Raw genomic sequence first — 12,057 nt, 5'->3', positions numbered from 1 at the left:
TTTTCGGATTTTTTAAATCCATGTGGGCCCCACAAAAAAATTATGGAACCGCTTTTCAAGGGTCGCCTCACGCGCGCCCCTTCAGCCCACCAACGCGCGGGTTATCGCCGGCGGTCGGCCGGCCGGCCGGCCGGTTCTGCCGTCAAGGTTTCTCGGGCTCCAATTTTTGGCCCGAACGGACCAAATTTGACGTTTTTGGGGTCCCGAATACATTTTTCGATGTTCCGGACTCAATTTTGACACTTTTGAAACTCAACGGGGCCTCTACAATCAAGTTTGAGCAAGCACTTAATTTTCGGAACGCAATTTTTGGCGTTTCGGCCAATGCAAATTGTCGACCTGGAGCATCGACGTCTGAAAATAGGGGGGCAACTGATACGTCATCATGAAATTATCTTGATCGGGTACGAATCTCGAGGCAAAAATCAAGTTGGGAACTTCAAAAATTAAATCCATGAGCACCCAAACTCTGATTTTTGTAAGCTTATAGTCAAATTGACCGTCTCGAAAATACGAAGTCAACGACACCAAATTCGACTCAATCCGAGCCCAAATGAGCGCAAATCAATGACTCGAAGCGCTATTGGAAGGTTCAAATCACAATTTGAGTTACCAAACAGCCTTCGATTTTAACGAGCTTATACTCGAATCGAACGGCTCGACGAGACGATTTGAACGAGCCTAAGATCGCCGAAGTCTGACATCTCTAAGGCCTTCAAATATCCACCGAACGGTGCATGATCGTAGGATTAGATATCGGCCGTCCATTCATCCACTCCCTATTCGCCCCTAATCTCACGCCTATTTACAAGTCATGCCACTCCATAAAAACTATAAATAGAGCCCTCATTCTTCACAAAGGGGGATCCAAGCAAGAAGAGAAGGAAGAAGCTCCGCCTCGACTACCGCCGGAACTTCGCCGGACCACCGCCGAAACTTCGTCAGACCACCGCTAGAACTTCGTCGGACCACCATCGGAACTTCGCCGGACCACCGCCGGAGCTTCGTTGCACCACCACCTTAAGGCCCGACGTTCTTCTGCTGCTGAAGGCCCGACGTTTTGCTGAAGGCCCAACGTTCTGCTCAAGGCCCGATATTCTGCTCAAGGCCCAACGTTCTGCTTAAGGCCTGACATTCTGCTCAAGGCCCGACGTTCTTGCCCGATGTTCTGGCCTGACGTTCTTCTGAAGGCCCGACGCTCTGCTGAAGGTCCGACGTTCTGCTGAAGGTCCGACATTTTGCTGAAGGCCCAACGTCTGCTGAAGGCCCGACATTCTGCTCAAGGCCCGATGTTCTGCTTAAGGCCCGACATTCTGCTCAAAGCCTGACGTTCTACTTAAGGCCCGATGCTCTGCTCAAGGCTCGACGTTCTGCTGAAGGCCCAACGTTCTGCTCAAGGCCCGACATTCTGCTCAAGGCCTAACGTTCTGCTTAAGGCCTAACATTCTGCTCAATGCCCGACGTTCTTCTGAAGGCCCGATGCTCTGCTCAAGGCCCGACGTTCTGCTGAAGGCCCAACGTTCTGCTCAAGGCCCGACATTCTGCTCAAGGCCTAACGTTCTGCTTAAGGCCTAACATTCTGCTCAATGCCCGACGTTCTTCTGAAGGCCCGATGCTCTGCTCAAGGCCCGACGTTCTGCTTAAGGCCCGACATTCTGCTCAAGGCCCGACGTTCTGCTAAAGGCCCGACATTCTGCTCAAGGCCTGACATTCTGCTCAAGGCCCGACATTCTGCTCAAGGCCAGACTACCAACTAACACGCGAACTTTCAGGTGACGCCAGGGTACGGTCAGACTATCAAGTGACGTCGGGTCTAACACCAGACTTCTATCGAACAATTGCTAGTTGTAATATGATCGCCCTTGGAGGCGAGTCAGCCCTTTGTAACTGACTCAAATTCTAGTGGAATCATTTTCAACTGGGCTTGGCCCCGTGGTTTTTCCCATTTTCAAGGGTTTTCCACGTAAAAAATATTGTGTTCTCTGTATGTGAGCTAGATATCCGTACAACGCTAAGACGTAGAAATATAACTCTATCGCTGCGTATATTCTAGCCCGCAACTAGTACTAAAGGCCGAATAAGATCAACCAACCAACGACTTGACAAGGTCTCCCGGGCTTGAGGTTCAGACTATCACGATAACTTAAGCGATGTCCATTAGATGTGGAAGGTTATTTCATAAAGAGAATTGATGTAGGTAATCATCAGAGGAATGAGACAAGCAAAACAACGATAGAATAGAAGCTCTGTGAGCACGATAAATTGGTAGAAACCAAGGAATATATTCTTTTCTATCTCATTCTTCCTCCTTTACAACTACATATATGCCCTGCCTTCTTTACTATACTAGAAAAGGCGTAACTAATAAAAAGTAGTAATGAGTTGTATAATAACAAAAAGGGTAAAATAAGTAGTGGCAAGTAAACTACTGAGTAAAAGTATAACGGAAAGGTAAACTATAGGTAAAATTTCTTCCCTGCTTAAGCGGTTCCGCATCAAGAATTATTTATAATAAATCATATTTTATTGAGATAGGAAACTCATATTGATTTATTAGTTGAAAGTTTTGATTATCAATCAAAAGATTTTGAGTAGGAGAAATTATTCTTTGCAGAGTCTGGACGGAAAAAGCATTCCGAAGTATGTATACATTATAAGTGATGTAAATCAAAAGCTGCTCAGAAGATCTCCAGAACAAAGTCTTAGTTTCTATAAGATATCGATAAAAGTATAAATTTGAGTCACATCCGAGAATTCTAAATGATGAGAAGAGAAATGTGAAAAGCTCTATATACTGTAGAATTATTAAGAATCAGCCAAGAGAGTTCATATAGCTTTATGTGGATTAATCGAAAGGTTCTAAGACCACCATATAACTTATTTGAGAGCCTTTTATGCCAAGAGGTTTGTATGCTTGGCTAAGAGGTTAATGTGCATAGCTTAGATGTTTATAAGCATAACTAAGAACTGCAAGAAGCTACACTGAACTGAGACAAATTTTAATTATAATTGAAGTCCAATATATTCTCTACTTTAAAGACAATAAATGCATGTTGGATTGGTTGTTATGGATTTTATTTTTAGATGCAAAAATAAATGGGAATAAGCTAGTGTTTACCTCTATTTAGATAAGTTGAATTCAAAATTGTTTGTGAATCAAATCCAATTTTATTGAGAATACTAAGCGAAAAAGTGAATATAAAAAAGAGAGAAATTTTAGAATAAGAAACTCTAGGATTTTAGCAAAATAAATCAAAGTATAAAAAAATACATAAATTGTGCTCACCACTTAACCCCTTAATTGTAAATTTTAGTTGGGACTTGAGCATTACAGAATTGATTGTATAAATGACTATATAGAAAATAATAAAGAATATAATGATCGTACAATACGATTAGAATGTCCGAATTATATAAAGTTGTATGTTGAGCTCTTAAGAAGTCATCGACTTAGGACATATTGATAGCCGAGTAGCTGAATAATTGACCAATAGTTTGTCTTTCAAAAGTTGTCCTTGTTTGAGTAGCCTCTAGGATCAACTTCATGGATAATAGTCGCCATGGTGACTAAAGGTCATACTCATCCAACTGAAACGAGTTTGTAGATCTTCTTGAGGTGAGTTTTCTTCTAGACTGACTAATTTCTTTTGGGGTTGAGACCAAGTTAATTTAACTTGCACCAGCTAATTTAAGCTTGAATCGAGTTTCAAGTATATTTTTTACATTCTTTTGTTGAGCTTTTGGTTCAGTTTTTCTTAGTATAATTTTTGATTGTTTATCACAATCTATTACATATAACTATTTCTTATAAAGAAATTTGACCTTTGCAAAAAAGAAAATTTGTGGGCCTTTTATGAAAAATAAAAAAAATAAAAAATTTGCGCAAAAGGAGAATCCTTATCTCTACACTACTTAAGAAAAGCCTAGTCCCTAAAAAATTCTATGAGAAAGAAGACTGACCTCAGGTCAACAAGTCTAATAGGCCTTTTTATTTTTAGGAAATGTGTAAAAGAAATTTAGTGTTCCAAAAAAAATATGATGGATGACAAGATGACTTTTTTTTTTTTTTTGGGAAGATGACTTCTTCTAACAAAAATCTCCGGATGGCAAGTAGATATTTAATGACCACTAAAGACCTCATAAGATCACCAACGATTTGACGAGAGATTATTAGGTGCGGAGTGCGGATATGAAGAACCATTCGCACACAAGTATAGGGTACCCAGCTAGATACCACTCGGTACTGTTGGGTTGTGCCTAGCTGGGTACCAGTGCTTGTGCGGACGGTGCACACTCTCCTCGACTTGAGGTCAGATTCTCACGACAACTTAGTGGAAGAGTGGAAGGTCATTTCTAAGAATTAGAGAAATTATTGGACGCAACTCTCGTCCGGAGGCGAATGAGGTGCAATCATGTCAGTAGTATCGAGCGGTACTAAGCTTCGGTACCAAATAAAGATGACATGCATTTTGATTAGTTTCCGGACGACGCTTGAGGTCTTTACAAAATAATTAGAGAATTATGAATTAAGAGATTTTTTTTTTAATTTAAAATTTAAATTATATGTGAAATTTTGATATAATTGACGGGAATGTTCCAAGGAAATATTTCATTGAGGATTACTTTATTGTTGACCTGTTGACTTCAATTACCGGTTAAAGAAAGTTTTGCATTTTTATTTGAGAGCATAGCTGTGCTGCATCTTGTCATCCTCTTCGTGCTAATTATTTTCCTACTTCCGCTTTGTAAATCTGTTGAAATGGAGCCTGAAAGAGCTTCTGCTGCGCTGGTACTTATTGCGTCCCTTATAGGTCTCGTCGGAGCTGTCGACAACACCATGGGCACGGGTTCCATCCTCTCGGCCACTGGCAACAGTACTTGGCTATCCAGTTCCGGCAAGTTCGCCTTCGGATTCTACAATGAAGGGAGCGGCTTTGCCGTGGGCATCAAGTTCTTTCCCATGCCCAACTCAAATTACTCAACCGTGATTTGGACGGCGGATCGGGACCATCAGCCCATTCCCGCCAATGCAAATCTGACTTTCGGATACGAAGGCCTTGTGCTTCATCTCGACGAGGGTAATCGGATCATTACCGGCGACTCATACGATGGCAGTTCGCAGCTCGCGTTCGCTTCCATGAAAAATTCCGGTAACTTCATCGTCTACGACTCGCACTACAACATAGCATGGCAAACGTTCGATAACCCTACGGACACCCTCCTGGCAGGCCAGGCGTTTCCTATGGGCCATAACCTCATCTCCAGCGTTTCGGAGAACAACCAATCGAGCGGCAGGTTCCGATTCTCGATGCAGAGGGACGGAAATGTTGTTCTTTATCCGGTTAACACCCCGGATACCGAGACAAACGCCTACTGGTCCTCAGGAACCAGTGGCTATAACGGCCTTGTCCTAGACCATGACGGCTCATTTAGATTAACCGATCTTAATTTCATTGGACACCCCTTTTTTCTAAGCCTAAACTCATCGCCGGACATGTCGGTAGAATTCTTAAGAATAGAAGCCAACGGTTACCTCCGGATTTACTCCACCAACCAATCTGGCTTGATGATGGTATCTGGTCAAATCCCGGACGATAATAATAAGTGCTTCATAAAAGGCATATGTGGATTAAACAGTTACTGCAATTCCACAGGGGACAACGGCGATGTGCAATGCCTCTGTTTGCCGGGCTACGTTTACATTGACCGGAGCAGAGTATTCGTCGGCTGTGAAAGGAACTTCACCAGGTGGAGCTGTGAGGCGGCGGTTAATGGAAGCACCGGCAATAGTGCCTGTTATAACATTTCCAGATTGCATAACATAACCTGGTCGGATGATTCCTACAACCGCTCCACGGTCAAATCCGAGCATGAATGCAGCGACGTGTGCTTCAGGGACTGTGATTGCTATGCTGCTCTATTCTTGCCATCAACAAACCAATGCAACAAGCAGAGGTACCCGTTCCAGTACGGGAGAGTTCTACTTGACCAGGACGAGCCAACAGTAGCGTTCATCAAGGTCGGCCTTGCAGAGCAAGAGAATCAACCATCAGTAAAGCCGGTCAGCAGAGAAAATCTACGAGTGCTGGGAACCGTTCCTCTGGTTCTACCGTTGCTCCTTACGGCGACCTTTGCCATTGTACTCGATTTCTTGATCTTCTTCCTGTGCAGGTACCGCATGGGGATATACCGTAGACTCTGTGAGAGCATGGAGACCGGCCTTGCTAAGGCGATGGCCCCGCGGTCCTTCTCATACAAGCAGCTTAAGGACGCCACGGATGGTTACAAAGAAGAGATCGGTGAGGGGAGATATGGCAAAGTCTTTAGACGATTACTTCCCCTGCGTGACGCGGGCACGCCGATTGCTGTCAAGAAGCTGAAAAATGTTCGGGGTAAAGTCGAGGAGAAGTTCCGCAACGAATTGAAGTCTATTGGAAGAGTGCACAACCGCAACCTGGTGCGACTGCTCGGTTTCTGCCACGAAGGATCCGATTGGATACTCGTTTATGAGTATATGAGCCGCGGCTCTCTCGCTGACCTCATCTTCCAGTCCCACGAAGCCCCGCCAAGCTGGAAGCAGAGGGTGAGCATCTCCATGGATGTTGCCAGGGGACTTTACTATCTGCATGAAGGATGCGATGTCGCTATCATCCATGGCGACATCAAGCCAGAGAACATCCTCATCGGGGACGATGGAATTGCCAAGATCGGAGATTTGGGCCTTGCCAAGCACCTTCAGCCAGGGAATCAAATAACATACACTCGTCCGAGAGGAACCCCAGGTTATAAAGCTCCTGAATGGGCAAACGATTGGGTATCGCCCAAAGTGGATGTAGTCAGCTTCGGAATACTTCTTTTGGAACTCCTATGTCTCAAGAAATTCTGGCATCTTCAGGAATTGGATGGCGAGTTTAACCTCGCCTCTTGGGCATATAAATATTTGAAGGGGAAAACAAAATGGCAGGTCCCTGGAGGGGATGTTGATATTGAGGAGCTGAAGGAGATGATGAAGGTAGCTCTTTGGTGCTTGCACGGATCGCCGGAGAAACGCCCGTCCATGTACGATGTTGTTATGATGCTCTGCAGGAAGAAGATCGTGGAGTTTCCTCCAGTTCCTTTGCTAGATTGGAACGACCGTGCGGACACGGGCCAACCGCCCATGGCCGACGTCGAGAGGGGATGAAATCCAAGGTTTTCCATAATGAATCGTGGATAAAAAAAATCCTAATATAACATCCATTAATTCCTTACATAGGAACCTCTGCATGGAATTACTGGGCACTGAAAGTATTAGTCATGCGTATTTGTATTTGCCAGTCTGCTTGTCGTATGTTATTTCTTTTGTACTCCTAATATGGAATCTTCTCAGTCTTCTGTATTAGAATTAACGTTAGATTGTGTTCTTATCTATAACTGTAGCAAATGCATGGAGCCAACATGATGAGTGAACCATTCTAATCTTGGGTCTGCATATGATGGGAAGTGACTCTCTAACGTACAAGAGATTATTACGTGTGGAGTTCAGATATAGAGAAGCGTTCTGTTTTATGACTGTGAATAATAAATGTGCAGTTATTGTTCAATGCTGCACTTTTACTGTTCACAGTCACAAAATCTAATGATTTTCTGCGTCCGGACTCCGCACGTAATAATCTCTCCTAAGGCACATACATTATGACTATTGTGGTGCTAAGACTTATCTTGGATAAGAGAAAACTAGTATTTAATTTTTAAGAGATCTATCTATCATATCATGTCGATTATAATTACCGGTTAGCAACATTAATTCTTAAGGTGGGGACAAATACATTGCGATTTATCATGCTTTTTATGACAAGATAGAAGGCTTTGGATAGGACACAAGAACCCTTTCAACTTTTAAGAGAAAATATGTGATTTGATCATAATTGTAGGCACACAAAACCGTAGATGGAGAATTTTGTAGAGCTTATTTATATAAATTGTTTTTTGTCAAACATCTCAAATGAGTTAAAAAAATATGTCATGTTTATAAACTCTATTTATAAGAAGAATTTAGTTCTTAATTGAAAATATTCAATATATTTATCAATAAAAAATAGTGAACTTCATATCCTCTCATGATTAAATTATGATATAATGATGAAGCAGCTACATTGACCTAGCTAGATTACCCAAAATCGAGCTATTGTGAGTAGCCAATTGTTGACTCTATGAGTCCATGATGTGCAGGATCGCATGAGCTAGCTTATTTTGATGATTACTAATAAATGTTTGAATATTCTAATTATTTATATTAAATAATTTTAGGATTAAATAAGTGCATAAAATTTGAACATCAAAATAACTACAATTTAATGATCAAGAGATTTTGAAGATGAATAAAAATTTTAGAAAGGAATTCAAATTTCTAATTATTGTGTCCTCGATTTTACAATCTTTTTTCTCATACTGAAACTCTCGACCTTTCCGTCGTTCATCACTAGGGGTGTCAAAATTGGGTTTCAGGCTGAACCTGTCAGGTTGTCCCGACCCGATCTAACCTGTCGGGTTGACCCGACCCGACACGGTTGAGCTTCTCGATGGCGACATCAGCACAATGGCACGGCGGCACGAACGCTGGCTGGCAGGCACGGGCGCGAATGCTAGCGCTGGCAGGCGCGGTCGCTCAGGCTCGACACAGGTGGGATCAGGCAAGTGCGGGCAGCTTGGACGCGACACGGGCTTGGGTTGGCGTAGGCTGCTTCGGGAACGACGCGAGCTAGCTCGGGCAAGTGCTGGCAGCCTCGGCATGGGCGCAGTCAGCTTATTTCAAATGGGTTTGTAGGTTGGCCCAAACTCAACGGTTCAACCCAAACCCGACCCATTTTTTCAAATGGGTCGAATCCGAGAATCCGAACCCGACCAATTTTGAAAACGGGTTGGAACCCAAAATTTTCAAGTCATGTTTTCGTGTTGTGTCAAATATTGACACCCCTACTAATCACCATTTCAAGCGGTTTATAACTTTTTTTTTTTCCATTTCTTTGAGATTTGAGAGGTAAAGATTCTTATCTTCGCTCTTTTTTAATTTACTATGATTTGAACGGTTAGATTTTATTAAAAATGCATTTTAATCCGGAGAAAAGTTGAACCATTTCATTAATATCTTGTTTGTAATCATTGTTGGATTGTTAGTTTGATTATGATATTAGTAATTTTATAAAGCAATATTTTTCGTTTTCATAAATTCATATGTAATTTTGTAGTGTATAATTTATTGATTAGGTTTAAATTGTCATGAATGAAGCAAGTTAAAAGAATATTGTTTGGAACTATGTCATCTCCACAAAGAAGGTCTCTCCAACATAGATTATTGATTCCAATATTCATTGTGTTTTTTTTTTTTTGACAAATTAAGCTTGGAATGTGGAAGTTTATTCTTTTGAAGTGGAACTTATATTTAATAGTGTTTGACAAAGGAAAAAATATTAGGTCCGGACTCTACATTTGGACGTTAATAACACGTCGTCACGTGCGCTTACTCTTTACCGCGCGGCCTGACGACCCGACCCGGACCGGAACCCGGTATTGCTATGTTCCAGAATTGCTCGGTATTGTTCGGTATTGCTTGACAATAACGAGAAATACAGCTCTGTCAAGACCAATACCTAGCAAAACCGGAATATTGCTCGGTATTGCTCGGTATTGGTCTTGACAGAATAGTATTTCTCGTTATTGTCGAGCAATACCTAGCAATACCCTGATCTGCACAAATCTACCAATACATAGCAATATCGGGTCCGGGTCGGGTCGTCGGGCAGCATGATAAAGAATAAGAGCGCGTGGAGACATGTTATTGGCGTCCGGATGTAGAGCTATGTCCAGCGTTCGGACCTAATAATTTTTCTTGACAAAGGGGGCTGCTTTGATCTTGAGTTAAATACTTGAACCCAAAGTCAAAGGGAAGGGTCAAGGAGGACCACGGTGAGTTTGAACTAAGTTAATTAACCCATTTATGTAGATTGGGCTATTATCAGTTAGCTTCAAGAAATAATTAACAAGTTTAGTATTTTTGAGAATTTCAAGATTAAGCTCTTTATTATTTTAATGTGATTGTTTTATTTTTAGGATTGTTAATTTAAACTATATATCGATATCTATTTTTAGAATATGCTCTCACCAAGGAGATAAAGGAGATGAGACAAATACAAATTAATATACTGATGCAACAAACTGAAATGTTAACGCAACAATCCAAAATACTTGTAGAACTGCGATCATCTATAACAAAAAAATCGAAAGAAGAAGAATTGATAGCCGAAGTTTGAGGAGAGTGAAGACAATGAAGATGATTAGATGTTTTACATTTATTGTAAAATGTTGTCAACTTTATGTTAAAAATGACAATGATGTTTAGAAGATTAATTAAAATATAACTGTTGTAATTCGAATATTTGTTAGATTTATATTTTTAATGTTTTTTTCGTTACAGTATTATTTTAGAATTACAAGAACTTGTTATATATAATATGTTTTTAGAAATTGTTGTAAATTTCTAATTATAAATTGTTCCATTGCAATGACGAAGGGATGGATTTTTTTTTTTTTTTGTAATTACTAAAGGATTTTGGCAGAAAATCTGTCGATAATCTTCTATACAAGGTTATTAACATATGTTTCGGTAGAGAGCAGATGTGATTGTGACAGAAATTTTCGCTGTGAAAAATTTCGCCATCCTCAACTTTTTTTTAAACATGTCCGAAATTTGCTTGAAAATTTTTTGTCGACATTGTACCTACCGGAATATTATTTCTAAAGGACATTTTACCGGCATAATACATTCGCTCGAAAATCCATCGAAAAATTGCAAATTATTTTAATTTTTTATTTAATTATTTCTCTATGGTGGTTCAATCTCCTTGAAAGGCATTCTTTATTATGCTCATCATTTATCATAATAAACTCTATTTGATGACCTTGCATTACCAATTTAAGTGAAAAGTCTTATGGAAAGATTGCAACACTTCATTTAATATTGTCATATATTATTTGAATTCAATTCTATGTGATGTGTACAAAATATATTCAAATAAACTTTTTGAAAATGTGATGTTTTTTAAATTTCCACTAGAATTATTTTCTTAATTCTTATGTTGAGATAGTTGATAATTGCATAAACAACTTGTGTTTTTATTTCATCTTAAGCCAAAAAGTGCCACTAGAAACCTAAAAAAATGATTGCAACACAAATGTCCTTAATATTATTGCATGTGAGGTTCATTGAGTATTTATCACAAAACTAAAAAAAGAGGGACATTTGCTAATACTTGGTAGGTATAACAGTATTAAATTTGTAGTTCGCCTTTGTTACTTCTTTTCTATGAAGTATTGGCCTCTAAAATTTTTGAAGCACTATTATTAAAAGTTTAAAGCTTCCTTTGTACACTACAGGAAAATCATTTATTACCGATGAATAGTTCGAAATTACCGACGATTTGTAAAATTTTCGGTGGTTAGAGAACCGTCGGAATAAACCGCATAGGAACCTAACCCCGGCGGTCTTTTTATAGTAGTTTTTCGATGACTACAACCGCTGGAAATACATGGCAAAAAAAACCCAGGGAAACCACCAAAATTTATCGGCAAGAAGACCGTAGGAAAGCCGCCGGCAATTACCGGTGGTCAAACTGCCGCTAGACCACTAGTAATTACTGGAGATTAAATTTAAGAACCAATGGCTATAAAAACCAACCATTATCGAGTTTTTCGACGGCTAAACCATTGGTAAGCTGCCAGTAACCTGTAGCATTTGAAAAAACCCCCACCACCCCTCCTCTCACCAAAATTATTTTTTTCTTGGCTAAAGTGATATAAGAGATTAAATATATATATTTTTAAAGAAAATTAAGAGGTTGATGTGCAATTAAAATATAATTATTCAATCACGATTTTTACAACATGTAATATATTCATAAAAAATAGTTACATAATTTATTGATTTTTTTTTTCAAAATGGATCTTAAAAGTATTGTATTTATTTTGAGAAATTTGTAATATACATTTTAATTGATTTTTTTTTCCTTTTGCACTCATTTT

At 40.0% G+C, this 12,057-nt stretch overlaps 1 protein-coding gene across 1 annotated transcript; it reads left to right on the top strand.

Moving 5' to 3' along the window:
* Window positions 1–4,644: 4,644 nt before the first annotated feature.
* LOC110100022 (G-type lectin S-receptor-like serine/threonine-protein kinase LECRK4) lies at window positions 4,645–7,406 on the top strand. The gene has a single exon (XM_020827375.2). It carries the CDS (start codon window positions 4,760–4,762, stop codon window positions 7,181–7,183), a length of 2,424 nt encoding a protein of 807 aa, XP_020683034.1. The 5' UTR covers window positions 4,645–4,759; the 3' UTR covers window positions 7,184–7,406.
* The last annotated feature ends 4,651 nt before the right edge of the window (window positions 7,407–12,057 follow it).

The sequence above is a fragment of the Dendrobium catenatum genome, unplaced genomic scaffold, assembly GCF_001605985.2.
Source record: "Dendrobium catenatum unplaced genomic scaffold, ASM160598v2 fragScaff_scaffold_993, whole genome shotgun sequence".
Classification (NCBI taxonomy): Eukaryota; Viridiplantae; Streptophyta; class Magnoliopsida; order Asparagales; family Orchidaceae; genus Dendrobium; species Dendrobium catenatum.
The sequence above is the reverse complement of the archived record's forward strand: the minus strand, read 5'-3'. Positions and strand labels throughout refer to the sequence as shown.